The sequence below is a fragment of the Cetorhinus maximus genome, chromosome 4 (assembly GCF_964194155.1).
Source record: "Cetorhinus maximus chromosome 4, sCetMax3.hap1.1, whole genome shotgun sequence".
NCBI lineage: Eukaryota > Metazoa > Chordata > Chondrichthyes > Lamniformes > Cetorhinidae > Cetorhinus > Cetorhinus maximus.
Window position 1 is genome coordinate 122,995,109 of NC_135882.1, and position 25,607 is coordinate 123,020,715.

Here is a 25,607-nt window from a genome sequence, read left to right on the forward strand (position 1 = left end):
AGGCTTTTAATAAGGTCCCACACAGGAGGTTAGTAAATAAAATTAGAGCACATGGGATTGAGAATTGGTTAACAGATGGAAAGCAGAGAGTAGGAATAAATGGATCACTCTCAGGATGGCAGGCTGTGGGGTACAGCAAGGATCAGTGCTAGGTCCACAGCAGTTCACAACCTATATAAATGATTTGTATGTGGGGACTAATTGTAACATTTCCAAATTTGCTGATAACACCAAATTGGGTGGGAAAGTAAGATGTGAGGAGGAAAGAAGGAGGTTTCAAGAGGACTTGGACAGGCTAAATGAATGGGCTAGAACATAGCAGATGGAATATAATGTGAATAAATGTGAGGTTATTCATTTTGTTAGAAAAAAACAAAAAGGCAGAATATTTCTTAAATGGGAAGAGGTTAGGAAGTGCAGGTGTCCAAAGGGACCTAGGTATCTTGTTCATGAGTTACTAAAAGTTAGCATGCAGGTACAGCAAGCAATTAGGAAGGCAAATTGTATGTTGGCCTTCATCACAAGGGGATTTGAGTACAGGAGTAAAGATATCTTGCTGCAGTTGTATAAAACCTTGGTGAGACCTCACCTGGAGTAGTGTACACAGTTCTGGTCCCCTTATATAAAGTAGGATTATACTTGCCATAGAGGGAGTGCAATGGAGCTCACCAGATTAATCCCTGGGATGGCAGGATTGCTTTATGAGGAGAGACTGGGGTGACAGGATCTGCACTCCCTAGAGGTTCTAAGAATGAGGGGTGACCTCATTGAAACTTACAAAGTTCTTACAGGGTATGACAATGTGGATGTAGGTAAAACCTTTCCCCTGGCTAGTGAGTCTAAAACCAGGGGAAATAATCTCAGGATAAGGGGTAGGCCATTTAAAGGCTGAGATGAGGAGGAATTTCTTCAGTCAGAGGGTGGTGAATCTTTGGAATTCTCCACCACAGAGGGCTGTGGAAGCTCAATCACTGAGCATGTCCCAAACAGAAACAGATTTCTGGAGGCTAATGATGTGAAGGGATTATGGAGATAGCGCAGGAAAGTGGTGTTGAGGTAGCCGATCAGCCATGATCTAATGGAATGGCAGAGCAGGCTTGCCAGGCTGAATGGCCCACTCCTGTTCCTATATTCCTATGTTCCTAAGACAGACCAACAGACTATCACAGGGCTCAGTGCTAGCCCCAAACCTGTTCAACGTATATACAAATGACCTGCCAATAACCACGTCCCGCAAGTTCATCTATGCTGATGACATCTGTTGTGCCACCCAAGCTCCATTCTTCTGTACTCTGGACTGTTGCATTAGATGGTGTTTCACGTTAAATCCCTCTAAAACCACATGCAATGTATTCCACCTCTATAATGCCAGTGCCAAAAAAGAATTGCATATCTACATGGATGGCCAGAGACTAAAGCATGATCCAAACCCAACATACTTGGGAATGACTCTAGATAGGACTCTGTCCTTCTGGGAACATTTGACAAAAACAGTCGAAAAGTTTAAAAGCAGAAACTAACCAAACTTCTGCTGCCACTACACTCCAGACCTCAGCACTTGCCTTATCACCCTCTGCAGCAGAGTACTGTGCACTTGTCTGGCAAAGATCATCACACACACACACACACACATCTTGTTGACATACAATTGAATGCAACAATGCACATCATAACTGGAACTCTCCACTCAATGCCCCTCCCTTGGCTTCCTGTCCTTGCAAACATCTTTCCGTCACACATCCAGCAACTGACGAAAACACAGAAGCTGGTTGAAACCATCCATGCTATACCTCACTTACCACTCCTTGATGGCCTGTTCAACCCACCCACTGCTCACCTTCCATCTCAGCATTCATATAGAGCACCCTTCCCGAACAAGATCTACAATCAGGCACCCTTTCGATCAGGAATGGGAAACATGGGAAGTCGTTAACAAGTTTCTTGCAACAAATCCCATCTGTCAAATGGCTGGTTTTGAAATACCATAGCGAGAGTGATCCTTACTAAATAGGTTCAGGACAGGCCAGGGCCCCTGTGCAGCCAACCTCCACCACTGGCCTCAGTACAAACCCCTTGTGCACTTGTGGAAAGACACAATGCTGCAGATTACCGAGCAGTGTCCCCTCTACAGACTAAGTGGCAGAGTTATTACTTTAAACTCAGTAAATGAGGCTATCGCTTGGCTTTGGAGATTTGGATTCACTAAATGGGAGGGAAGGTGGAGAACTGTTGTTGAATGGGATAGAGGGATTGGATTCACTTGGACCACTGACAGATGACCTGATCATGGACACCCCTGCTGGAAATGGGTTGTGTTGGATGCCTCCTTCCTTGCTCCTCCTCCTCCTCTCACTCCTAAGCTGCTCACTGTATGCCTGGAGCAAGGGCTATGCCCTCATAATGGTGAGGATTGCGCAGGATGCAACAGTCCTGTCATACCTGCTTTATTGAGTATGAAAGGACTCTTCCAGAAGGGGTCCAGGCCACAGAAGCATTGCTTAAGCACTCAGTGTTCAGCTCAATAGAGTTTTGCGTGGCAGCATTATACGCATGCTGTCCATGTATGCTTGGGTTGCACACCGGTCAATAAACCAGGTAGTTAGCGGATAGGGCTTGCTCCAGTAGCCATCCTCTGGTTTGACATGGTGGCTCAAATACTGATGGTACAGCAGACTGGCACAGAATAAAGGCATCATGACTACAGCCAGGATGCAGGACATTCACCCTCATGATGAGCTGGGTGTAGTTGCACACCAACTGCATATTCAGTGAGTGGAATCCTTCGTGGTTGTGGTATATCTCTGCATTTAGTTGATCCACTTGCAAAGCCATGTGTGTGCAGTCAATGGCACTCAGCACCATTGGGAAGCCTGCTATCCTGGCATAGCCAGATGCATGCTCCACATACTGTCTCTAGCCAGAGTAAGTGAATGTATTCCCCTCTCTTGTCATACAGAGCATCATTGACCTCCCTTAAATAGGAGTAGATAGGGAACTGGGAGGTGTTCAATATGTCATCTGATCCAGTCTGGAAAGATCTTAAAGTGAGGAGGTTCATGGCCATGGTCATCCTCATAGCCACTGGCAAACACTGTCTTTGCTCTGCTCCGAGACTACAGGTTTGCCTGCAAGAGGTGGCAGATTTCAGTAAGCACCTCCTTTGTAAGACAGAGACTCCATACCTAGGCCAGGGTTTTCTGTGCCCTCCAGCAATGGTCGTGTTCGGTGACGTGACTAGGCAATATGGCGCGATCGGTTTCACGATGGCATGAAACCGTTTCGCGATCGTCCGCTCAGCCCGCCAATGGCGGGCCACATTCTCCGTCATCGGACATCGGGAACCTCATTGTAATACATCAGCATATCATTATTAGGCCTGGCCGCCGGAATCATGTCCCCGCTGGATCGTCCGCCCACGTCGGTGGGAAAGCACACCGGTGTAGAAGATGTCTTGACACCTGTGACCTGCAGAAGTCGGGACTTACCTGCCAGTGCTTTGCTCACATCGCAGACATCCATGGAGCAGAAGATGCTGGAGCCCAACACCAACAGCAGACTGGAGGAGTGTCCATGACATGCTGGGTGGACTGTCATGGACGTGGCTCTGCTGCAAAGCAGCGCACGGAAGCTGGATAGTCGCCGTTGATGTTCACAACGGGTGATAGTCGACGGGATGGGAGAGGTAGGGGAGGTGAATGTAGATGATGGTGGGATTTTCAGGGACGAAGAGAATGTGCACGTTCACCTGGACATCCCCAAAACCCCCAAAAAAGTTGTGACTGGCAGGTTACAGAGGTAACCTACTTGCCAGGGGTTCAACTGTGATGGGGGAGGGGAAATGGGTGACTGCGGGAAAGTAGAAGACGGGGGTGCGCACAATGCAGTGAAACCAGACCATGCTTGCTAAATCAAAAGTGAAACTAGAGTTTTGGTGGGTGAAATCATGTGCTTCACGGGAAGGTGATCAGAAGGTGGGTAGAGATGCAGGTCATCTCAGATGGACAACTGAAAGCGAACCCCAGCAGGCGGCACTCAAAATGCTCAGGACATTGAAATAAGCATGAAGCGTGAAGGATCCGCATGCGTGGGAGTGTGCTTGCACCAGGTTCCAAAAGGCCCTGCCGCACACACACTTTTCCCTCCAGAAATTCCTGGGCCAGCTGCTCCCCCTGCAGGGATGAGTTTCCCGGGTTGCTTATTTCCATCTCTTCACTGGAGGAGTCCAGAGTCCTCTTGGCTGCGGATGATGACATGGATGGAGCTGAAGGATTGGCTGGCTGAAGGTGTTGGTCCTTTGGTAGGGCTCCCTGTGAGCCAAAGTAGAGATAAGTAGTGCATGGCAGCAGAATCAAAAGCAGGAGAGAGCACTCACAGTTGTTTTGAGGGAGGGATGATATGGTGCAGGATCCTCAGGTGGGATTCGCTGCCAACCTCACCGTCGCCGCAGGCAGGGTCCACATCCTCACCAGTCAACATGATGGCGTGCTACTTAAAGTGAGTGAGGGGCCTAATGTGGCCCACTCCACCCCCAATCTGGGACCTCTCCCTGCTGATGTGATCAGGCTTCTCCTGCATGAAAACAGATAGAGGGAACATGAGAAGGATGCATGGCACTGCATGGAATGTTTGTGTGGTGAGCGGCGCCATGGTAAAGAATGAGGATGTGAACTCGAGGGGATATGAGCCTGATGGAAATGTAAGGGTGTGTGAGAGTTATTGGTGTTGTCCCTAAAGGTGTGAGATCTCTTTGGATGTGTGATGGGTTTGTGAGTGTGAGGGTTGAGTGATGAGAACTGAGTTACCTTGGCAGAACAGGTGAGACCATTCATCCTGCAGTGGCACTGGGAGACTGTCCTCTTTTGCAGGGCACTGGCACTGACCACCAATGCCACCGCATGCCAAGCTTAGTTGGTAAAGCCGCTGCCAATCCTGCGGCAACAGCGGATATAGAGGACATCGTGGCGGGCCTCCACGGCATCCAAAAGGCGTTCCCAGTGACGCGTCGCTAAACCTGGGGACTGCAGTCTTCTTGCCTTTCATGGATACCTTCCCTGCAGTAGTTGTGGCCTGGAAGCCCTGAAATGCGTACGCCCGGCATGATGAAGTGGCAAGGTGATGGCAGGCAGGCGAATGAGAGCCCACCCACCAAAACGGCATATTTCTCAGGAATGCATAAATGATGTCGCGGGGTTGGGGTGACACGGCATGAAAACCCACCAGGGCGGCCAGCAGGTAAAACATAATTTTACCACCCCCGCGCCCCCCTCCCCACACTGCCTACCAAACTTGGTGCAAATCTGGGATGATTCCATCCATAGTATTCCTTGCTGAGATTAAAGTAAGTGAGTTGATACCTGAAAACCTTTCTTGGTACGGAATCCTACTGAAAGTCCTTCTCCCTCTGCAAACAACTTGTACTTTTGCTCAATCTTTCTATTGCCCTGTGTGTTATAACAATATAAAAGCACCAACCATTCATAAGGGAGTGTGCAAACATGCTGTGGATTCATTTCTTAATTTTAGGCACATGTGACAGATATACATGGACAGAAAGCTCGAGGACATCAGGGCTGCAGAGCTGTGTCTGCTGTGCTCTGCTCCAGGCCGAAGTGAAATGGGGCTGGATCATATGATGCACTTCCCTTAAAGTGATGTCATGCTGCTATCCCTTAAAGGCATATTACAACATCTCCTTTCTTTTTAAAGATACTTTTCCCCCCTTCCAATGAAGTATAACTATTTATATTACATGTTCATGTTTAGTTACCATTACATAAGTGTATAGGACTAGTGAATCTATGACTCTCTAAAGCATAAAGGTAATCTACTGGTACATCCAGATCTTGTAATGGTAACCTTGTCTTGAGGTGTTTTTATTTGCTCACAGTATTCTGTGGGATTGCCATTCTTGGATTTTGCATTTGGGATCTAGTCCTCAATGCAGTAGGAATGTATGGTGGTTGAGGATCTGGAATGGATCTAATTTGTCCTCAGTTTGTGTATAATGACTGCATAGGACCTTGGTCCCGAACAAATCCTTGTCGCCTTGGCTGGTTGCCATGTACCTTCTGAATGCAAAAATGTTGTCCCAACTGTAAACTTGGCAATTCTGTACACGCACTTTTATCGTGCATATTGGTCGTCATCTCTTGCAGTTTTAAAAGTTGCTCTCTAGTTTCTGAGAGAGTAGAATGGGTAATTGGTGTGCACTGCCGAACACAAGCTCTGCCAGTGACATCGCTCCCAAATGTAACATTGTGATGTGTAGATCTTGCTTGGTCTGTCTACATTTGAAAATTAAGGATTTCACCATGTGAATCATTAATTCAGCTAGACCATTAGTTCTAGGGTAATGAGGAGAAGAAATAGCATGATCAATGTTCCTCTTCTCACACAGATCCTGAAATAGCTTACAAATAAATTGTGGACCTTTATGTGAGATTATCTCTCTAGGCACATCAAATAAACTGAAAATAGCTCTAAGAGTGTGCATGACAGTTGTGTTTGGCATATTGTGCAATTGTCGAATAATGGGGTACTTGGTAAAGTAGTCGACAATGACGATGAAGTCAGTGCCGTAAACATGAAAGAGATTGGATGCGGTTTTTGACCAAGGATCAGTAGGAACTTCATGCGGAATCAATGGTTCTTTGTGCTGACTTGGCATATGCTCTTGATGTGGCCTCACACTTCTTGATGACTTCAATGTCATTCTTCATACCTGGCCAATACACTGTCTCTCTTGCAAATCTTTTCATACGATCTATGCCCATGTGTGAGTGATAAAGTTGATGAAGAATATCAAGTCGCAAAGATTCCATTATGATGACCTGCCTGCCTTTAAACATGACTCCCTCGGAGATGCCTAGCTCATCCCAGTCAGGCAAAAATGATCTCATGTGTTTGTGGATATGCTGAATCAAATCAGGCCACCCTTCACTGATGGTTTTCCATAGTTTCTGTAGTGTAGAATCTTTCACTGTTTCTTCTTGTAGCTGCTGGCATTTGTGTTGCACAATACGTGCCAGATCAATTACATTCCCCTGCAAGTGTAATGTTGCAGCTCCCTTGAAACTGCTAATTTTGCCAAAACATTCTGGATATTCGATGTTAGATCATGAACTGAGGAGATAGAGCAGTTTCTGAAGTCGATCTGCTATATGATGTCTGACTAATTCCGTGGATTGTCACTAGTGCAAGGTCACGGCATGCTGATACTTTAGTCTCCACAATATGGATCATTTGTGGTACCTAGGAAAATGGATCTTACTTGCATTCCAAGACAATGGAACCTATGAAATTTTTCCTATGGACATGGCACATGAATTAGTGAACTGTTGTATGCTGAGAGTTTCACAGCAGTTGGTTTCGCCATGGCCAAATTGAAACAGAGGCTAGATAATATGACACAATTCCTTTAAAGTGATGGCATGCTGCTATCCTTAAAGGCATATTACAGACCTATCAGTCTGCAAGCCAAATGGAATGGGTAACTGCAGTATACATAATGGAGGCAAGTGGCCTGAATTGAACTCAAGAAGTCAAAACCAAGACCTTCACCACATGCAACACCACTTTTTGTAGACTTCATCAACTTTAAGTAGCAGTAAAAATCCCCTCATATCACTTCTACAATCTCAGCAACAACCAGTAAAAATCAACCACTAACTTGTAAGTAATGATCCCTTTAAATAGCACTCATTGGGCTGCCCTTCCTATTGCTGAATGTATGTGTTTAAGGGAGAACATTACCTGGAGTACTGAGGTTAGAAATGGCACCAGTGGCATCAAATCAGCATTACACACTTACTGACGTCATAATCTTCCTACTTTGCAACTTCCCGCACGTGCTCCTAATTTACACACTAACACCCTCACCAAAATAGCATCAGATGTAGCCCACACAAAGTGTGCAGCATGGATGCCATTTTATACCCAAAACAGCACAAATAGTGCCAAAAATACAGGTTCTACGAAGCTGGTTTTTGCAGTTAAAAAATAGTGGGCAGGTTGGAATGACTTGCACCACAATGCCATTCAGTAGCAGAAAACCAACAACTACAATGTGACAGATGAGTAGGATTATCTATTCTAAAATATAATAAGTGTAAGCTTAATATGGGCAAAAAGGGTCACCATACAGAAGACTTTAAATATATATGGCAGTCCTAACTGTTCCATCTAAAGAGCTAAAGATTATTTGACAAACTTCACAGATAAAAATACTTATTAAAATTCTCCATCCTTCAGATTTGGAAGTGGTCCCATAATAAACTGTGACCATGTTTTCATTCATGAATTAACCTTTACATTCTTAGCTCAGAGTCTGTTTTCCTGATCATTAGTTGTGAAACGCCAGAGCACATTTCTTAGAATAGACCTTTAACATAATAAAATGTCACAAGATGCTTTGCAGGAGCTTTATAAAGCAAAATTAGACATTGGGCTACGTAATGTGATATGAGGACAGGTGGCTAAAAGCTTAGTTGTAGAGGAAGGCTTTAAGGAGCATCTTAAAGGAAGAAAGAGAAGTAGCAAGGCAGAACAGTTTGGGGAGGGAATTGCAAAACTTAAGGCCTAACTGAGCAGCTGAAGCATGGTCACCAATGGCAGAGTAATTAAAATCAGTGATGCCCAAAAAGCCAGAATTAGATGAGCACAGATATCTCAGATGGTTGTTAAGCTGGAGGAGATTGTAGAGATAGAGGGTTGAGACACTGGGGAGATTTGAAAACAATGATCAGAATTTTAAAACCGGGGAATTACTTGACCAGAAACTAATGTAGGTCAGCAACCTGCAGGAGGCATAGAGGAACAGGACTTGGTGTGAGGATGAACATTGGCAGCTGAGTTTTGAATGACTTCAGGTTTATGTAGGATACATTGCGGGAGTCTAGCCAGGAGTGCACTGGAATAGTCAAAACTAGGGGTAACAAAGACATGAATCAGGGTTTAGCAGCAGATGAGCTGAGGTGAGGGCAAAGTCGGGTAATATTACAGAGGTAGAAATAGATGGTCTTAGTGATGGTACAAATATGAGACTGGAAGTTTATGTCTGAGACAAATATAACACCAAGGTTCTGAACAGCCTGGTTTAGTCTCAGACAGTTGCCAGGGAGAGGGTGGAGTCAACAGCTACAGAACAGAGTTTGGAATAGGGACTGAAGACAATGGATTCGGCCTTCCCAATTTTAACTCTGCTTATTCAGTAATGAATATCAGATAAATAGTCCGATAATTTAGCAACAATGGAGAAGTTGAGAGAAGTGGTAGAGAGGTTGCGCTGGGTGTCAAAAACCGTACATATGAAAACTAATGCTGTACTTTCGGATGATGTTCCTGAGGTGCAGCATGTAGATGAGAAAGAGAAAGAGGGCTAAGGATAGATCCTTGGAGGAAATCAGAGGGAGAGGGGAGAGAAACCACTGTAAGTAATACTTTGGCTACAATTAGGTAGCCAAAAATGGAATCTAGCAAATACAGCCCTGTTCAGCTGGAAGATGGTGGAAAGCCATTGGAAGAGAATAGTGTGATTAACTGTGTCAAAGATTGCATACAGGTCATGAAGACACAAGGAGATCTAGTTTACCTTTATCCCAGTCACACAGGATGTTATTTGTAACTTTGATAAGACCCATTTCAGTACTCCAGGAAGAAAGACAGACAGATTTACATTTATATAGCACCTTTCATTGCTCCCAGACGTCTCAAAGTGCTTTACAGCCAATGAGGTACTTTTGAAATGTAATCGCAATTGTAAGAAAACATGCCAGCCAATTTCCACACAGCCAGTGCCCACATCATCAATATGATAATGAACAGATAATCTGCTTTTGCAATGTGGATTGAGGAATAAATATTGGTCAGGATATCGGGGATAATTCCCCTACTCATCTTTGACATAGTGCCTTGTGATCTTTTACATCCAGTAAGAGGGAAGACAGGCCTCATTTTAATGTCTCAACTGAAAGATGGCACCTTCAGCTGTGCAGCATCTCCTCACTACTGCATTGGAGTATCAGTCTTGACTTTTGTACTCAAGTCTTGGACTGGGAATTGAACCTGGAACTTTCTGACTCAGAGTCAAGAGCGGCAGGGGCAGAAACATGATTAGAGGTATTCAAACATGGAGTTCAGGATTGATGGCACAGATTTAGTAGAAAAAAACATTTAACTTGTTCTGGATAGCCAGGAAATTAGCAAGCACGGCCTCAAAAGTAGTAATCTCTGGATTACTCCCAATACCAGACACATGTGCATACAGGAATAGGAAGATAAAGCAGATAAATATGAGGCTGGAAAGGTGGTGCAGGAGGGAGGACTTTAGATTCCTGGGACATTGGGACATGTGCAGGGGGAGATGGGGCCTACACGGCCATTTGGGTTGAACCTAAATACTGAGTTCCTTGCAGGGCGATTTGCTCGTGCTATTTGGAAGGGTTTAAACTAACTTGGCAGTGGTGCCAATAGGTAATATCAGAGAGGAATACCAAGGGGTGCAGAATACTGGGATAGGCAGATGGCACTAGAGTAGGAAAGAATAAGTTATTAGGTGTTCAGAGTACGGGAGAAAGTAATAAAGTCTAAATTGGGGTTATTGTGCATGTATATGAATGCACAGAGTGTAGTAAATAGGATTGGTGAGTTACAGGTGCAGATTACCATATGGAAATATGATGTTGTGGCTATAACAGTGATGTGGCTCAAAGAATGGCAGGACTAGTATTAAGTATTCCTGGATACAAGGTGTTAAAAAAAAAGGAAAGGAAGAAAAGGGGAGGGGTGGTAGTATTAATTAAGGGTAACATTGCGGTGCCTGAGAAAGAGGATGTCCCAGAGGGATCAAGGGCAGAATCTATTTGGCTGGAGCTGAGGAACAAAAAAGGTGCAATTAAACTGCTCAATGTAATATATAGGTCACCAACAAGTGGAAAAAATGTAGAGAAACAAATTTGCAAGGAAATTACAGAGGAGTGAAAGAATTGTAGGGCAGTTATAATGGGGGGCTATAATTATCCAAATATACACTGGTATGGTAATAGTTTAAAGGGCAGAGAGGGGCAAGAGTTCCGAGAGTGTGTTCAAGATCATTTTCTGCAGCTGTATGTTTCAAGTCCAATTCGAGAAAGGAGGCACGTCTAAACCTGGTTCTTGGGAATAAGGTGGGCCAAGTGGATCAGGTGTCAATCAGAAAACAATTAGGGGACAGTGATCGTTCTATTGTAATGTTTAGGTTGGCTATGGAAAAGGATAAAAACAATCCAGAGCAAGAATAATTATTTGGTGGAAAATAAACTTCAGTGGGGTAAGGATAAATTGTGATGAAAGGTTGGCAGGAAAAACACTAACTGAACAATAGGCTACTTTTAAAGAAGGATAGTTTGGGTACAGTTCAGAGGGGAAGTGAAAATGCATATAAAAGAAGCAAAGAGAGAGTACAAAAAGAGACTGGCAGCTAACATAAAATAGAATTCAAAATTTTTATATAGGCATATACATTGTAAGAGGTTGGTAAAAAGAGGAATTGGGCCAATTAGGGACCAAACAGGGGATTTATGCATGGAGGCATAGGTGAGGTACTAAATGAATATTTTGCATCTATCTTTACCAAGGAAGAAATGCTTCCAGATCATTGTGTAAGAGGGGGTAATTCAGACACTAGAAGTGTTTACAATTGATAAGGAGGTATTGGATAGGCAGCCTGTACTTAAAGTTGATAAGGCATCAGGATCAGATGAGGTGCATCCAAGGATACTGAGGAAGTGAGACTGGAAATTGCGGCGGCACTGGTCATAACTTTCTTAGGTCTTCCTTAGACTCAGGGGTGGTGCCAGAGAACTGGAGAATTGCAAATATCATACCCATGTTCAAAAAAGGGTGTAAAGGTAAGCCCAGCAACTAGAGGTCAGTCAATTTAACTTTGGTGGTAGGTAAGTTTCTAGAAAGAATAATTCAGAGCAAAAATTAATGGTCACTGGGCAAATGTGGACTAATTAAGGAAAGCCTGCATGGATTTGTTAAAGCCAAATGATGTTTAACTAACTTGCTAGAGTTGTTTGAAGAGGTGACAGAGAGGGTTGTTGAGGGCAATGCTGTTGATATGGTGTACAAGGACTTCCAGAAGTATCTGATATAGTTCCACACAACAGACTTGTGAGCAAATTTATAGCTCATGGAATAAAAGAGACAGTAGCAACATTGGCTGAGTGACAGGAAACAGAATAGTGGTTAACAGATGTGTTTTGGACTGGGGGAATGTTTGTAGTGGATTTCCCATGCAGGGGTCAGCGTTGGGACCCTTGCATTTCTTGATATACATTAATGACCTCGACCTTGGTGTACAGGACATATGTGTCATCTATAAATTTTGAAATTAAGTTGGAAGCATTGTAAACTATGAAAAGGAAAGGATAGAACTTCAAAAGGACATAAACAAGTTGGTGGAATGGGCAGACAAGTGGACAGGTTAATTTTGAAGAACATAGAGAGACAATATAAAATAATCAGTACAATTCTAAAGAGGATGCATGAGTTGAGGGACTTGGGTGTTTATGTGCATAAGTCATTGAAGGTGGCAGGACCTGCCACCTTCTAATTAAATTTGTGATTAATGAAGCATACAACAACCTAGGATTTATTAATAGGGGCATAGAGTAGGAAAGCAAGGAGGTTGTGTGAATCTTGTATAAAAAATGGTTCAGCCACAACTGGAATACTGTGTCTAGTTCTGGGCACCACACTTTACAGGCAGTGCAGAAAAGATTCTTAAGAATGGTTCCAGGGATGAGGAACTTCAGTTACATAGATAGATTGGAGGAGTTAAGGCTGTTTTCCTTGGAAAAGAGCAGGTTGAGAGGAGATTTGATAGAGGTATTCAAAATCATGAGGGGTCTGGACAGAGTAGATAGGGAAAAACTGTTCCCATTGGTTGAAGGATCAAGAACAAGAGGGCACAGATTTAAGGAAATTGCCAAAAGAAGCAATGGAGACATGAGGAGAAACTTTTTCATGCAGCAAATGAATAAGGTTTGGAATACACTGCTTGATAATGTGGTGGAGGCAGATTCAATTGAGGCTTTCTAGAGGGAATTGGATTATTATCTGAAAAGGAAGAATGTACAGGTTTACAGGGAGAAGGCAGGCGAATGGCACCATGTGAATTGCTCATTCAGAGAGACAGCACAGACACGATGGTCCAAATGGCCTCCTCCTGTGCTTTAATAAATCTGTGATTCTGTGACTAACATGTTCAAGAATGTTGGAGAGGATGGGATGATAGTTTACAAGGGTGGTGGGATTAAGGGTATTTTTATTGAGGAGAGGGTGATAATGGCAGATTCAAAGGAGAGAGGGATAGTACCTGGAGAAAGTGAATCCTCAACAACATCAGTTAACATGGGGGCCAGAATAGGAAGTTTAGTTCGGTGGAAATAGGATCAAGGGAGCAGGAGTTGGGTCTCATGGACAAGGTGAGTGCAAAGAAGGCATAAAGGGAGACAGGGGAACTGGAGAAAGATGTGAGTTCAGGGCTATGGCTCAAGGAACTAAATAAAATTTGGCTTGGTGGGCTAGTGTATGAAGGAAAGTGGTAGAGGTAGCCGATTGTCACCACAGTTGAGACCTTCCAAAGAAGTCCATGGACTCCTCCCACTTATGATTAGAAGTGAAGGTAGAGGAGATAGTGGACAGGGGTTTAAGGGTATGGTTTGCAGTAAAGAAAAGAAGCCAGGGATTATCTATGCATTCTGGGATGAACCTGAAATAGTAAGCAGTTTTAGAAGATGATAGGGGACCCAATACTGCTTTACAAATACTGCAGATGCTGGAAATCTGAAATAAAAACAGAAAATGTTGGGAACACTCAGCTGGTCAAGCAGCATCTGTGGAAAGAAAGTTCTGAAGGAGATAGCTGAAGAGATAGTGGAGGCGTTAGTGGCGATCTTTCAGGAATCACTGGAGTCAGGGAGGGTCCCAGAGGACTGGAAAATCCCTAATGTAACCCCCCTGTTTAAGAAGGGAGTGAGGCAAAAGATGGGAAATTACAGGCCGATTAGCCTGACCTCGGTCGTTGGTAAGATTTTAGAGTCCATTATTAAGGATGAGATTGCAGAATACTTGGAAATGCATGGTAAAATCAGGCAAAGTCAGCATGGTTTCATCAAGGGGAGGTCATGCCTGACAAATCTGTTAGAATTCTTTGAGGAGGTAACGAGTAGGTTAGACAAAGGAGAGCCAATGGATGTTAACTACTTGGACTTCCAGAAGGCCTTTGACAAGGTGCCGCACAGGAGGCTGCTCAGTAAGATAAGAGCCCATAGTGTTAGAGGCAAGGTACTAGCATGGATAGAAGATTGGCTGTCTGGCAGGAGGCAGAGAGTGGAGATAAGAGGGTCCGTCTCAGGATGGCAGCCGGTGACCAGTGGAGTTCCGCAGGGGTCAGTGTTGGGACCACAACTTTTCACTTTACACATTAATGATCTAGATGAAGGAACTGAGGGCATCCTGGCTAAGTTTGCAGATGATACAAAGATAGGTGGAGGGACAGATAGTATTGAGGAGGCGGGGAGGCTGCAGAAGGATTTGGACAGGTTAGGAGAATGGGCAAAGAAGTGGCAGATGGAATACAAAGTGGGAAGTGTGATGTCATACACTTTGGTAGGAAGAATAGAGGCATAGACTATTTTTTAAATGGGGAGAGAATTCAGAAATCTGGAGTGCAAAGGGACTTGGGAGTCCTAGTCCAGGATTCTCTTAAGGTTAACTTGCAGGTTGAGTCGGTAGTTAGGAGGGCAAATGCAATGTTGGCATTTATTTCGAGGGGACTAGAATATAAAAGCAGGGATGTGCTGCTGAGGCTTTATAAGGCTCTGGTCAGACCACATTTAGAATATTGTGAGCAATTTTGGGCCCCGTATCTCAGGAAGGATGTGCTGGCCCTGGAGAAGGTCCAGCGGAGGTTCACGAGAATGATCCCAGGAATGAAAGGCTTAACATATGAGGAACGTTTGAGGACTGTGGATCTATACTCGATGGAGTTTAGAAGGATGAGGGGGGATCTGATTGAAACTTACAGAATACTGAAAGGCCTGGATAGAGTGGACGTGGGGAAGATGTTTCCATTAGTAGGAGAGACTAGGACCCGAGGGCACAACCTCAGAGTAAAGGGAAGACCTTTTAGAACAGAGATGAGGAGAAACTTCTTTAGCCAGAGAGTGGTGAATCTATGGAATTCATTGGCACAGAAGGCTGTGGAGGCCAGGTCATTGAGTGCATTTAAGACTGAGATAGATAGGTTCTTGATTGGTAAGGGGACCAAAGGTTACAGGGAGAAGGCGGGAGAATGGGGTTGAGAAACTTATCAGCCATGATTGAATGGCTGAGCAGATTCGATGGGCCGAATGGCCTAATTTCTGCTCCTATGTCTTATGGTCTTAATGCTTCGCGTCATGATAACCCTTCATCAGAACTGAGAAAAGATTGAAATGTACTAAGTTTTGAGCAAGTGAAAGGTGGGGGAGGAAGAACAAAAGGGGAGGTCTATTATAGGGTGCAGGGCAGGACAGATTAAATGACAAAAGGTTTTGTGGTAATGGATAAAATGAAGAAACAAAAGATGTGTCCATATCCACACCCCATCTGGACACATCTTTCATTTCTTTACCCATTATCATAAAAACTTTTGTTATTTAATCTCTTCTGCCCTCCTTCTGTTCTTTCCCGCACCCATCCAATAGTGTTTTACATTGTCAAGCAAGATGTGACAGTGAATGGTGAAAACAGTTGTCTGCTAGATCTTTTCAAGACTCCTACCTTGGATTTGTGTGAGCGGAGATGAGGGCTGTACAAGAGGGAATGACCAGGATGCGAGACATTAATGATTTTATTGGGGACTAGAGCATCAAAAATGGAAGTGAAGGTGCGGTTGAGCAAATCAGTAGCAGCATAAATATTGTGGTGACTAATCAGTTCATTTGTTGAAAATGACAAGACATTCCCACCCACCAGAGAAACTAAAATACTGCCACTCAGTGTCCTTCTCAATAACTGCAAAAGCTGAACATTTCTATAATTTCCATCAGTTCTGTCCCATTAAACAGAAATTAACTAAACTCTGCTGAGCAAGAAAATAGATCATAGAAAAGCATCTTACAAATGGAATTGATCATACCCAGTTCTCTTCACTCCATGAAACTTCATTTTGATGTAAAACCGGTGGTAGGTAATCAATACATACAGCAGAATCTAATGGAAAGGTAAATTAAAAATTAACAGATTATTAATACACAATTCTCCACACTTTCATTCTGAGTTTTCTCATTTCCATGCAAAATATCAATTGGGGAATGCAACTGTTGAAGAACTGGACATCCCTGGATTGATCTTCTAAATTCTTAACAGATCAGGCTCCAACTTTTTCAGCATTCACGCAAGTAACATCACAAATTTAACAACTGCATAACTAAAAATATACATATCTAATTCTGCAAACAATCTGATGAATCAGCAGAAGATTTTCAGCAAAATTTTAATTGGTTTCAATGGGGATTGGGATAGGGGTAGCAAGTGAACAGAAGGAGCAAGGATATAAGGACAGGTGGTGGGCAGAAGGGAGCGACGGGGTTTGGATTCGAATGGCAAGCAAGGTGGCGGGAACACTGTTTTGGAAAAGCAGCCTGGGACTGTGCAGTTGCAATGCATTTCTTGGTGCATGCGCAATAACCACTTTAAAATGAAAATGGATGTCTAGGCCAGCAGCACTATTTGAGCAAGTTCCCTATTATACAAACTGCATTAAAACAAAAACATGTTATTAGAACTTGTTTAAATGGGGGATATCTGTATATACATTTATGAGGTTATATATGTTTTTCAACATTTCATGTGGCACACATTGTTATGTAAATAAAACAGAGTTTGCAGAATCAAATTGTTTTCAAGTCTTTTTTTTTAAATAACTGCAACCTTAGGTGGCAATGAAGATAACTTAATTTATACATGCTACAGTAAATTTTTAACTTACAATTGCAAAGCATTACTTATAACGTGCAGCAAAAACACAAACCAGTCAGCCCAACCAGGCCATGCTGCCATTTATGCTCAACATGGATCTCCTCCCATCATTCCTCATCTAAATCAATCAACGTAACATTCTATTCCCTACTCCCTCATATGCTTGTTTATCTTCCCCTTAAATGCATCTATAATATTTGCCTCAACACTCCTTTGTGTTAAAGAGTCCCTATTCTCACCATGAGCTGAGTTTTTTAAAATTATTTCACATGATGTGGGCATCGCTGGCTGGCCAGCATTTATTGCCAAACTCTAATTGACCTTGAGAAAGTGGTGATGAGCCGCCTTCTTGAACCGCTGCAGTTCATGGTGATATTGGTACACCCACAGTGTTGTGAGGAAGGGAGTTCCAGAATATTGTCCCAGTGACAGTGAAGGAATGGTGATATAGTTCCAAGTCAGGATGGTGTGTGGCCTGGAGGGTAACTTGCAAGTGGTGGTGTTCCCATACATCTGCTGCGCTTGTCCTTTTAGATGGTAGAGGTCTCAAGTTTGGAAGTTCTGTCCAAGGAGCCTTGGTGAATTGCTGCAGTGCATTTTGTAGACGATACACACTGCTGCCACTGTTTGTCAGTGGTGGAGGGATTGAATGTTTAAGGTGATGGGCAGGCTGCTTTTTCCTGGATGGCATTGAGCTTCTTGAGTGTTGTTAGAACTGCACTCATCCAGGCAAGTGGAGAGTATTCCATTGCACTCCTGACTTGTGTCTTGTAGATGGTGGACAGGCTTTGGGTAATCAGGAGGTGAGTTACTCTCGGCAGAATTCCCAGCCTCTGACCTACTCTTTCTTGTAGCCACAGTATTCATATGGCTGGTCCGTGTTTTGTGGTTTGTCTCATGGCTTAATTTATACTGAGGCTGTTTCGTTCTACTTACGAGTGACACAGGTCAGGCTCAGGAAGGTTACTTCAAAACTACTTTATTAATGCTATGTGCACGATTGGATTCTACATTTCTCGTGTAAAGACTGTTCCATCTGCTTGACGGGGTCTCCAGCACATGACTGCTGATGTCACTGTTATAGCATGATGCGCATCACTATTTTATTACCATAACTATTAACCAATTATGTTACAGTCCAGTTTAGATTCTGGTCAACAGTAACCACCAGGATGTTGACAGTGGGGGATTCAGCGATGGTAATGCCATTTAATTTCAAGGGGCGATGGTTAGATTCTCATTGCGTTGGAGATGGTCATTGCCCTTGTCCAATGCAAATGTTACTTACCCAATTCTGAATATTGTCTAGGTCTTGCTGCATGTGGACAGGGACTCTTTCAGTATCTGAAGAGTCACAAATGGTGCTGAACATTGTGCAATCATTAGCGAACATCCCCACTTCTGACCTTATGATGGAGGGAAGGTCATTGTTGAAACTGCTGAAGAGGGTTTGGGCTGAGGACACTACCCTGAGGAGCTTCTGCAGTGCTGTCCCGGGACTGAGATGATTGATCCCCAACAACAACAACAATATTCCTTTATACTAAGTATGCTTCCAACCAGTGGAGAGTCTCCATTCTGATTTCCATTTACTTCAGTTTTGCTCGGGCTCCTTGATGCCATACTTGGTCAATATTGCCTTGATGTCAAGGGCAGTCACTCTCATCTCACTTTTTGAGTTCAGCTCTATTGTCTATGTTTGGACCAAAGCCATAATGAGGTCAGGAGATGACTGGCCCTGGCAGAACCCAAACTGAGTGTCAGTGAGCAGATTATTGTTGTGTAAGTGCTGCTTGATAGCACTGTAGATGACACTCCCATCACCGTGTTGATGATTGAGAGTAGACTGATGGGGCAGTACTGGCTGAGTTGGATTTGTCCTGTTTTTTGTGGGCAGGACATACCTGGGCAATTTTCCACATTGCCAGGTCATTGTCAGTGTTGTGGTTGTACTGGAACAGCTTGGCTAGGGGCACGGTTAGTTCTGGAGCACATGTTTTCAGTCCTATTGTCAGGGTCCATTGCCTTTCATGTTTAATGTTGCGCCAAACCAGATCTCAGGCAGCTGTTGTTGGGTTTCTTGCTGAAGGGAAATGAAAGGCTGAAAAAGAAGTCTGACTGCTTTTTTGAAGGGCTGGCCAAACAGGGTATTTTTGCACCAATAGAAACAGGAGGTGTTGGAAATATTCAGCACATCTGGCAGCATTTGCGCAGAGAGAAACAGGGGTCAGTGACCCTTCATCAGAACCAGTGAAGATTGTGGACCTGAAATGTTGACACAGTTTCTCTCTCCACATATGCTCCCTGGCCTGCTGAGTGTTTCCAATATTTTCTGTTTATATTTCAGATTTCCAGCATCTGCAGAACATCCAAACCCATTTCATATAATGCATAATGAACACGTCAACATACAAAGGATCTATCAAACTGAGAAAGGTTGGTGCAGTTAAACAGGAACAAGAGCATACATATTTCTGATTTTGAAATTTTGTTATTGCATTACAAGGGGAGGTGATGGTGTAGTGGTATTGTCACTGGACTAGTAATCCAGAGACCTAGGGTAATGCTCTGGGGACCTGGGTTTGAATCCTGCCATGGCAGATGGTGGAATTTGAATTCAACAAAAAAAAACGAAATTTACTGCATATATTTCTAATAATGACCATGAAACCATTGTCGATTGTTGTAAAAACCCATCTGGTTCACTAATGTCCTTTAGGGAAGGAAATCTGCTGTCCCCTTACCTGATCTGGCCTACATGTAACTCCAGACCCACAGCAATGTGGTTGACACTTAAATCATCGCTGAACAAGGGCAGTTAGGGCTGGTCTAGCAGTGCTCCCATCCCATGAGTGAATAAAAAAAGTTTATAAAATGCATATTTCACCACCATATTGTTTTAATTATTTAAAAAATCATGATATGATTTTGATTTATGATTTAGTCTCTTCCTTTATCTGTTAAAGACCTACTGTATAGAATAATTGGTATCTAGGAATGATTACAAACTAGTACTTAAAGGTTTCTGGTAACAGAATGGCTCCTCCTGCTCTTTGTCATCCTGTCTGTTCTTTTTCCATAGCCCTTGAACTTGTCCCCTTTAAGCATTTGTCCAGTTATCTTTTGAAAGTTATTATTAAATATGCTTCCACCACCCTTTCAAGCAGTGCATTACAAAAAACAACAATTTACTGCATACATTTTTTCCCCTCATTTCACCTGTTTTTTCTGCCGTTACCATAAAATCTATGTACTCTGGTTACTGACCTTCTGCCATTTCTTAACAATTTTTAATTTACTCTATCAAAACATTTCATGATTTGAAACAACTCTTATCAAATCTCCCCTTAATCTCAGGAACATCAACACATAAGAAATGGAAACAGGAGTAGGCCTTTCAGCCTACCTTGAGTCCATTCCACCATTCAGTAAGTTCATGGCTGGTCTTTCCCCAGCTACACCTTTCTGCACTGTCTCCATATCAATTCATTTCCTTAATATCCAAAAATCTATCAATATCCAACTTGAATATACTCTACAGCAATTCAGGGGGTACTAGCGCTTGTACTGGGGAAAGAGGGAGCTGTTCCTTTGAGATAGGCTTCATTTCAACTGGGCTGGGGTCAGCTAGGTCAGGTGAAGGGAGATTTAGAAATCTAAAGAGAAAAGTTGATGTAATAAAGCAAATAGTGATTTTGGTAAAGACAAGCAGAGTGGGGCAGGAAGGATAAGTGAGTTGAATGAAAAAGTGCACCAGCAATAAGATCCATGCAAAGAATAGTGGTGTGAAAATAAAATTAAAGGTTCTTTATCTAAATGCACAAAGCATTCATAAGATAGATGAACTAACGGCACAATAAAGATAAATCAGTTTGATATAATCACCATTACAGGCACATGGTTGCATGGTGACAAGGGGTGAGAAATTCATATTCCAGGATACACAATATTTTGAAAAGACAGACAGAATGAAAAAGGAATAGTAGTCATGATAATAAAGTATGGCATAATGATAGTAGTAAGAAAGGAATTTGGCTCAGAAGATCAGGAAGTAGAATAAGTATGGGTAGAGATCAGAAATAACAAGGGTCAGAAAATGCAGGTGGGAAGAGTTGATAGGCCCCCTAACAGTAGCTACACCATTGCACAGAGCTTTAAGTAAGAAATGATTGGAGCTTGTAACAAAAGCAATGTAATAATCATGGAGGACATTAATCTTCATTCAGAATGGACAAATCAAATTGGCAAAGATAGTCTGGAAGGTGAGTTTGTAGATTCTTTCACAACTCATAGAACAATATGTTTGGAGCTAAGTAGTTTCAAAGCTATTTTAGGTCTAATGTTGTGTAATGAGGCAGTGCTAATTCACAAACTAATAGTAGAAGGTACACTGGGAAAATTATAATATGAAATTCAATTGTATTACGATGTTTGAGTGTGACATTTTCAAGTCCAAAATATGAATTTTAAACTTTAAACAAGGACAATTGTATAACGGGAAATCTGGCTAAAGTTGATTGGGTAAATAGACTGAAAGGCACAGTGGTTAATCTTTAAAGAAATAATTCAAAATTGTCAACAAAAATATGTTCCATTAAAAAACTAAATTCAACAAGAAAGATCCATCCATGGTTTACTAGGGAAATTAAGGATAGTATTAAATTAAAAGAAAAGGCTTACAATACATACAAACATATAAATTAAGAGTAGGACTAAGCCACTTGGCCCCTCGAGCCTGCCACACCATTCAACAAGATTATGGCTGACCTAATTGTACCCTCAATTTAAAATTCCTGCCTGCCCCCTTGCTTATTGTGAGAATGGATGTTACTTTTTAAAAATATTTTGGGGAATATTGTGTTATTCTGTAAAGAAGGCTGGGCATCTGTGTGTGTGTGATTTAATTAAGCTGGGCAAGAGTTTGATAGAAGTTTGATGTCTGGATGTTTGGAAACATGAAAAGTTAAAGGTCTTAAGTTTGAGGTACAAGTAAGGAGGTTAAATCTAACATTTGCATTTTTAGATAAGTTGGTAGGTTGCTGAATTTCAAAGGAGAGTCAGAGTTGACGGGGAAAATGTTTGCATCTTGCACAAGTCCAAAGGTAAATAGTAGTGGGGATATTATATTTTTATTGACCCAAAAGCAAAGACAATATGGAAACACGAAAGATCTTATAATTGGAAGTGTTTGAGTTTCAAAGGGGTATGAGAACAATGAGATTGAGCTGAAAGGGGAAAAAGATATATTAGAGTTACTGTGGATAGCTGGTTTTTAGCTATTGAGCTGGATATCTGTCGAGCCATTAAGCTGGAGATAGTTGGAGCTGTTTGAGCTACTGAGAAGCCTTGAGCTGCAGCAAGCAGTTTGATTCCAAAGTGGAAGAGGGTATAGGTCAATTGGTATGCCACTATTGGAGCTATAGCGGTCTGCCTTGTGTGATATAACTGGATTCCATATTTAGATATCTATAAGGGTTTGTTGCCTTGAAAGTGATTACTTGTGGGTCTGACCAAGTAGAATGTTTTGGATGGAATGTTTGTAAGACTAACCTTAATTGTGTAACTGTAATGTTGTGTATTTAAGTTTTTTTTGTTAATAAAACTTTTAATTTTAATTTTTAAAAACTCAGATGTGTCACTGGACCTCTTACTGCTGAGATTGGTATGTCGTCTTCCCGTTATTAGAATACGAAAAAAAACGTTGTGACCCATAAACCAAGTTTCTCTCTGGGATTTGGTTTGCGCAGCATTAACACCAGCTGTGGTCATAAATTTGGGGGCTTGGCTGGGATCATTAAAATTCCTTGATTGGGTTGGAGTTTGTGAATCCAAGGGATACAAGTACGAGAAGAACTCTAAACTCCGGAGTTTTGTATTGAGGGGGTTGAAGTGGTTAGACTGCAAGATGGCTTTAGCAATTGCTATGACTTTTCTGGAAGTGAAAAATATATCTGCAGAATATTTGAAATCTCTGACTAAAACTCAGTTGAAAGAAATAGCAGAGAAAGTGCAGGTAGAGATAAAAAAGCGGAATTTCATTAGGCTGTCATGGTTGAGGTGCTTACCCAGCATTTGAAGTTAGTGGAAGGGATACCTGAAACTAGTGTGTTACAGCTGGAGATAGCAAGCCTTCAGTTGCAAATGAAACAGCTTAATATAGAAAAAGATAGAGAAAGACAAAAACTAGAATTGGAAGATAGATTAAAAAAAAAGCAAAATGAAAAAAACTCAGGTTAGAAAAAAAAAAGAAAAAGATAGATTGAAAGATATAGAACTAAAAAATTCAGAAAAAAACCCAAGTTAGAAAAAAAAGAAAAAAGAAGATATAGAACTAAAATAACTTCAACTGGACAAAGAGGAGCAGGAAAAGGAAAAGAAAAGATTACGAGAGATAGAAATGTGAAAGCTTGACTATAAACTTCAGAGAGAGGAGTTAACAATTGAGGCAAGAGAGAGGGAAAGAAAAAGGAAGCTTCAGAGAGAGAAAGAAGCCAGATAGTATGAATTGTCTAAAGTGAAACTTGAAATGAAGGAAGAAAGGAGAGATAGTGATTCAGATGGTGAGTTTGATTCTTCGGAGGAGTTTGATTTTACTAAAAATCTGCAGCTAATGTCTAAACTTACAGAGGATGGAGCTGAAAGATATTTAACCTCATTTGAAAAAATAGCTATGAAATTGAATTGGCCAAGGCATGCTTGGGTTATCATGTTACAAGTCAAAGTGCTTTTTCAGGTACAGCAATGAATGTGTTCGCAAGCTTATCAGAGAAGCAGTCTGCGGATTACAAAACAGTAAAGAAGGCAATATTAAATGCTTATGAGCTTGTCCTTGAAGCTTATCAGTTGAAGTTTAGGGCTTTAAGGAAAAAAGTTAATCAATCAGGCTTATGTAGAGTTTGCAAGAGAAAAAGAAATAATCTGGGATCAGTGGTTCAGGGCATTAAAGTTGGATAAGACTATCAAAAATGTAAGAGAGGCTATGATTATGGATGAAGTTAGGAATAGCATTCCAGTAACTATCAAGACATATTTAGATGAAAGACGGCAAAAGGATCAGGGAAGCTGCTGTTTTAGGCAATATGTATAATATTTCACAGAAACAGTTAAGTGTAGGAAAAGGGTCATGCAAAAATCAGCAGGGAAGTTAGAAATTTATGAAACCTAGTGATGGTAAACATGTTAGTAATAAGGATCAATCTGAAGGATACTAGTCTATTAAAGATGGTAAGGTGGAAAGCGGAGTTGAAGGAAGAAAACTGATATGTTACCATTGTAACAAGGCAGGGCACACGAGGTCAAGTTGTCTTGAGGTTAAACGGGAAATTGATTGTGGTAATTGGAACTCAGAAAAGTTCTGAAAATATGAGTACTGTGGGCTATGAGATCCAGAGGCAAGGAAAGTCTGTGGTTTGTGTACACGTGGAGCAGGAAGAATCAGTGGTAGCAAGAAAAGCGGAAATGCATTCACAACTTACCCAAGGGAGTTCTGAAGAACAGGTGGCAGAGATGTTTGAAGATTTTATATGCAAAGGGGAAATATATCCATGTGTACAGGGAAGAGCAGGAAAAGAGGTCAAATTTTTAAGGGGTACTGGGGCTAGCCAGTCCTTAATGTTATGGGATAGCGCTATCTGTTGCCCAGAAGGGTTATTGCAAGACAAGATATTAATTAAAGGAATCCATGGTGAAGTCAAACCAATTTCATTGTGTAAGGTAAATTTAAAAAGTTATTTGAAGACAGGAAAGGTGATTGTTGGGGTAGTGGAGAAATTGCCCATTGCAGGGGTTCAATTTATTCTCGGGGATGATATAGCTGAATCACAGATATGGATGATGCCTACTATAGTAGAGCAGCCTGTTGAGACAAGCAGCAGAGGTGTTACAGAAAGAGTATACTAGATTGTTTCCAAGTTGTGTGGTAACGAGTTCACAAACACACAATTTTAAACAGGAAGAGGAGGAATCTAAAAAATGGGAAGGATATTGAAATTCAGTTGGCTGGATCAATCTTTGAAAGGATTAGGCAGGAGGAGAAGAGTAAAGAGATTGAGGTTGAGGTATTAGTTTAGTGAAGTTAGCAGAGTTACAGCAGAAGGATTCAGATTTAAAGAAATTATATTAAACAGTTTATTTGGAATCAGAAGCAGAATACATTCCAGAATGTTATTACATTAAGAACAATGTGTTAATGAGGAAATGGAGACCGCCTCATGTTCCAGCAGATGAAAAGTGGGCGGGTCGTACACTAAGTAGTAATACCATCTGAGTACCAGAATGAAATTTTGAGAGTAGCTCATGAAATTCCAATGGCTGGACATTTGGGAATTAGGGAAACTCAAGCTATGATATGAAAGCATTTCTATTAGCCTGGGTGCATAAAGGCGTAGTCAAATTCTGTCAAACATGTCACACATGTCAGGTGATAGAAAAGCCTCAGGCAGTGATTAAGCCTGCATCTTTAATTCCAATTCCAGCATTTGAGGATCTTTTTAACAGGATCCTAAGTGATTGCGTAGGAACCCCCCCAAGGCTAAAAGTGGAAATCAGTACTTACTGACAATCATGCATTTGTTCACAAGATTTCTAGAAGCAATACC

The 25,607-nt window shown here is 42.0% G+C and overlaps 1 protein-coding gene across 1 annotated transcript in view; it reads right to left on the reverse strand.

Annotated features, from left to right (window-relative positions):
* Positions 1-25,607, reverse strand: part of gra (granulito) — a 220,301-nt gene that overhangs the window by 107,389 nt on the left and 87,305 nt on the right. The window contains exon 3 of the mRNA XM_078539725.1: positions 16,169-16,242. Within this exon, the coding sequence (XP_078395851.1) occupies positions 16,169-16,242 (74 nt within the window). The remainder of the gene's footprint in view (positions 1-16,168; positions 16,243-25,607) is intronic.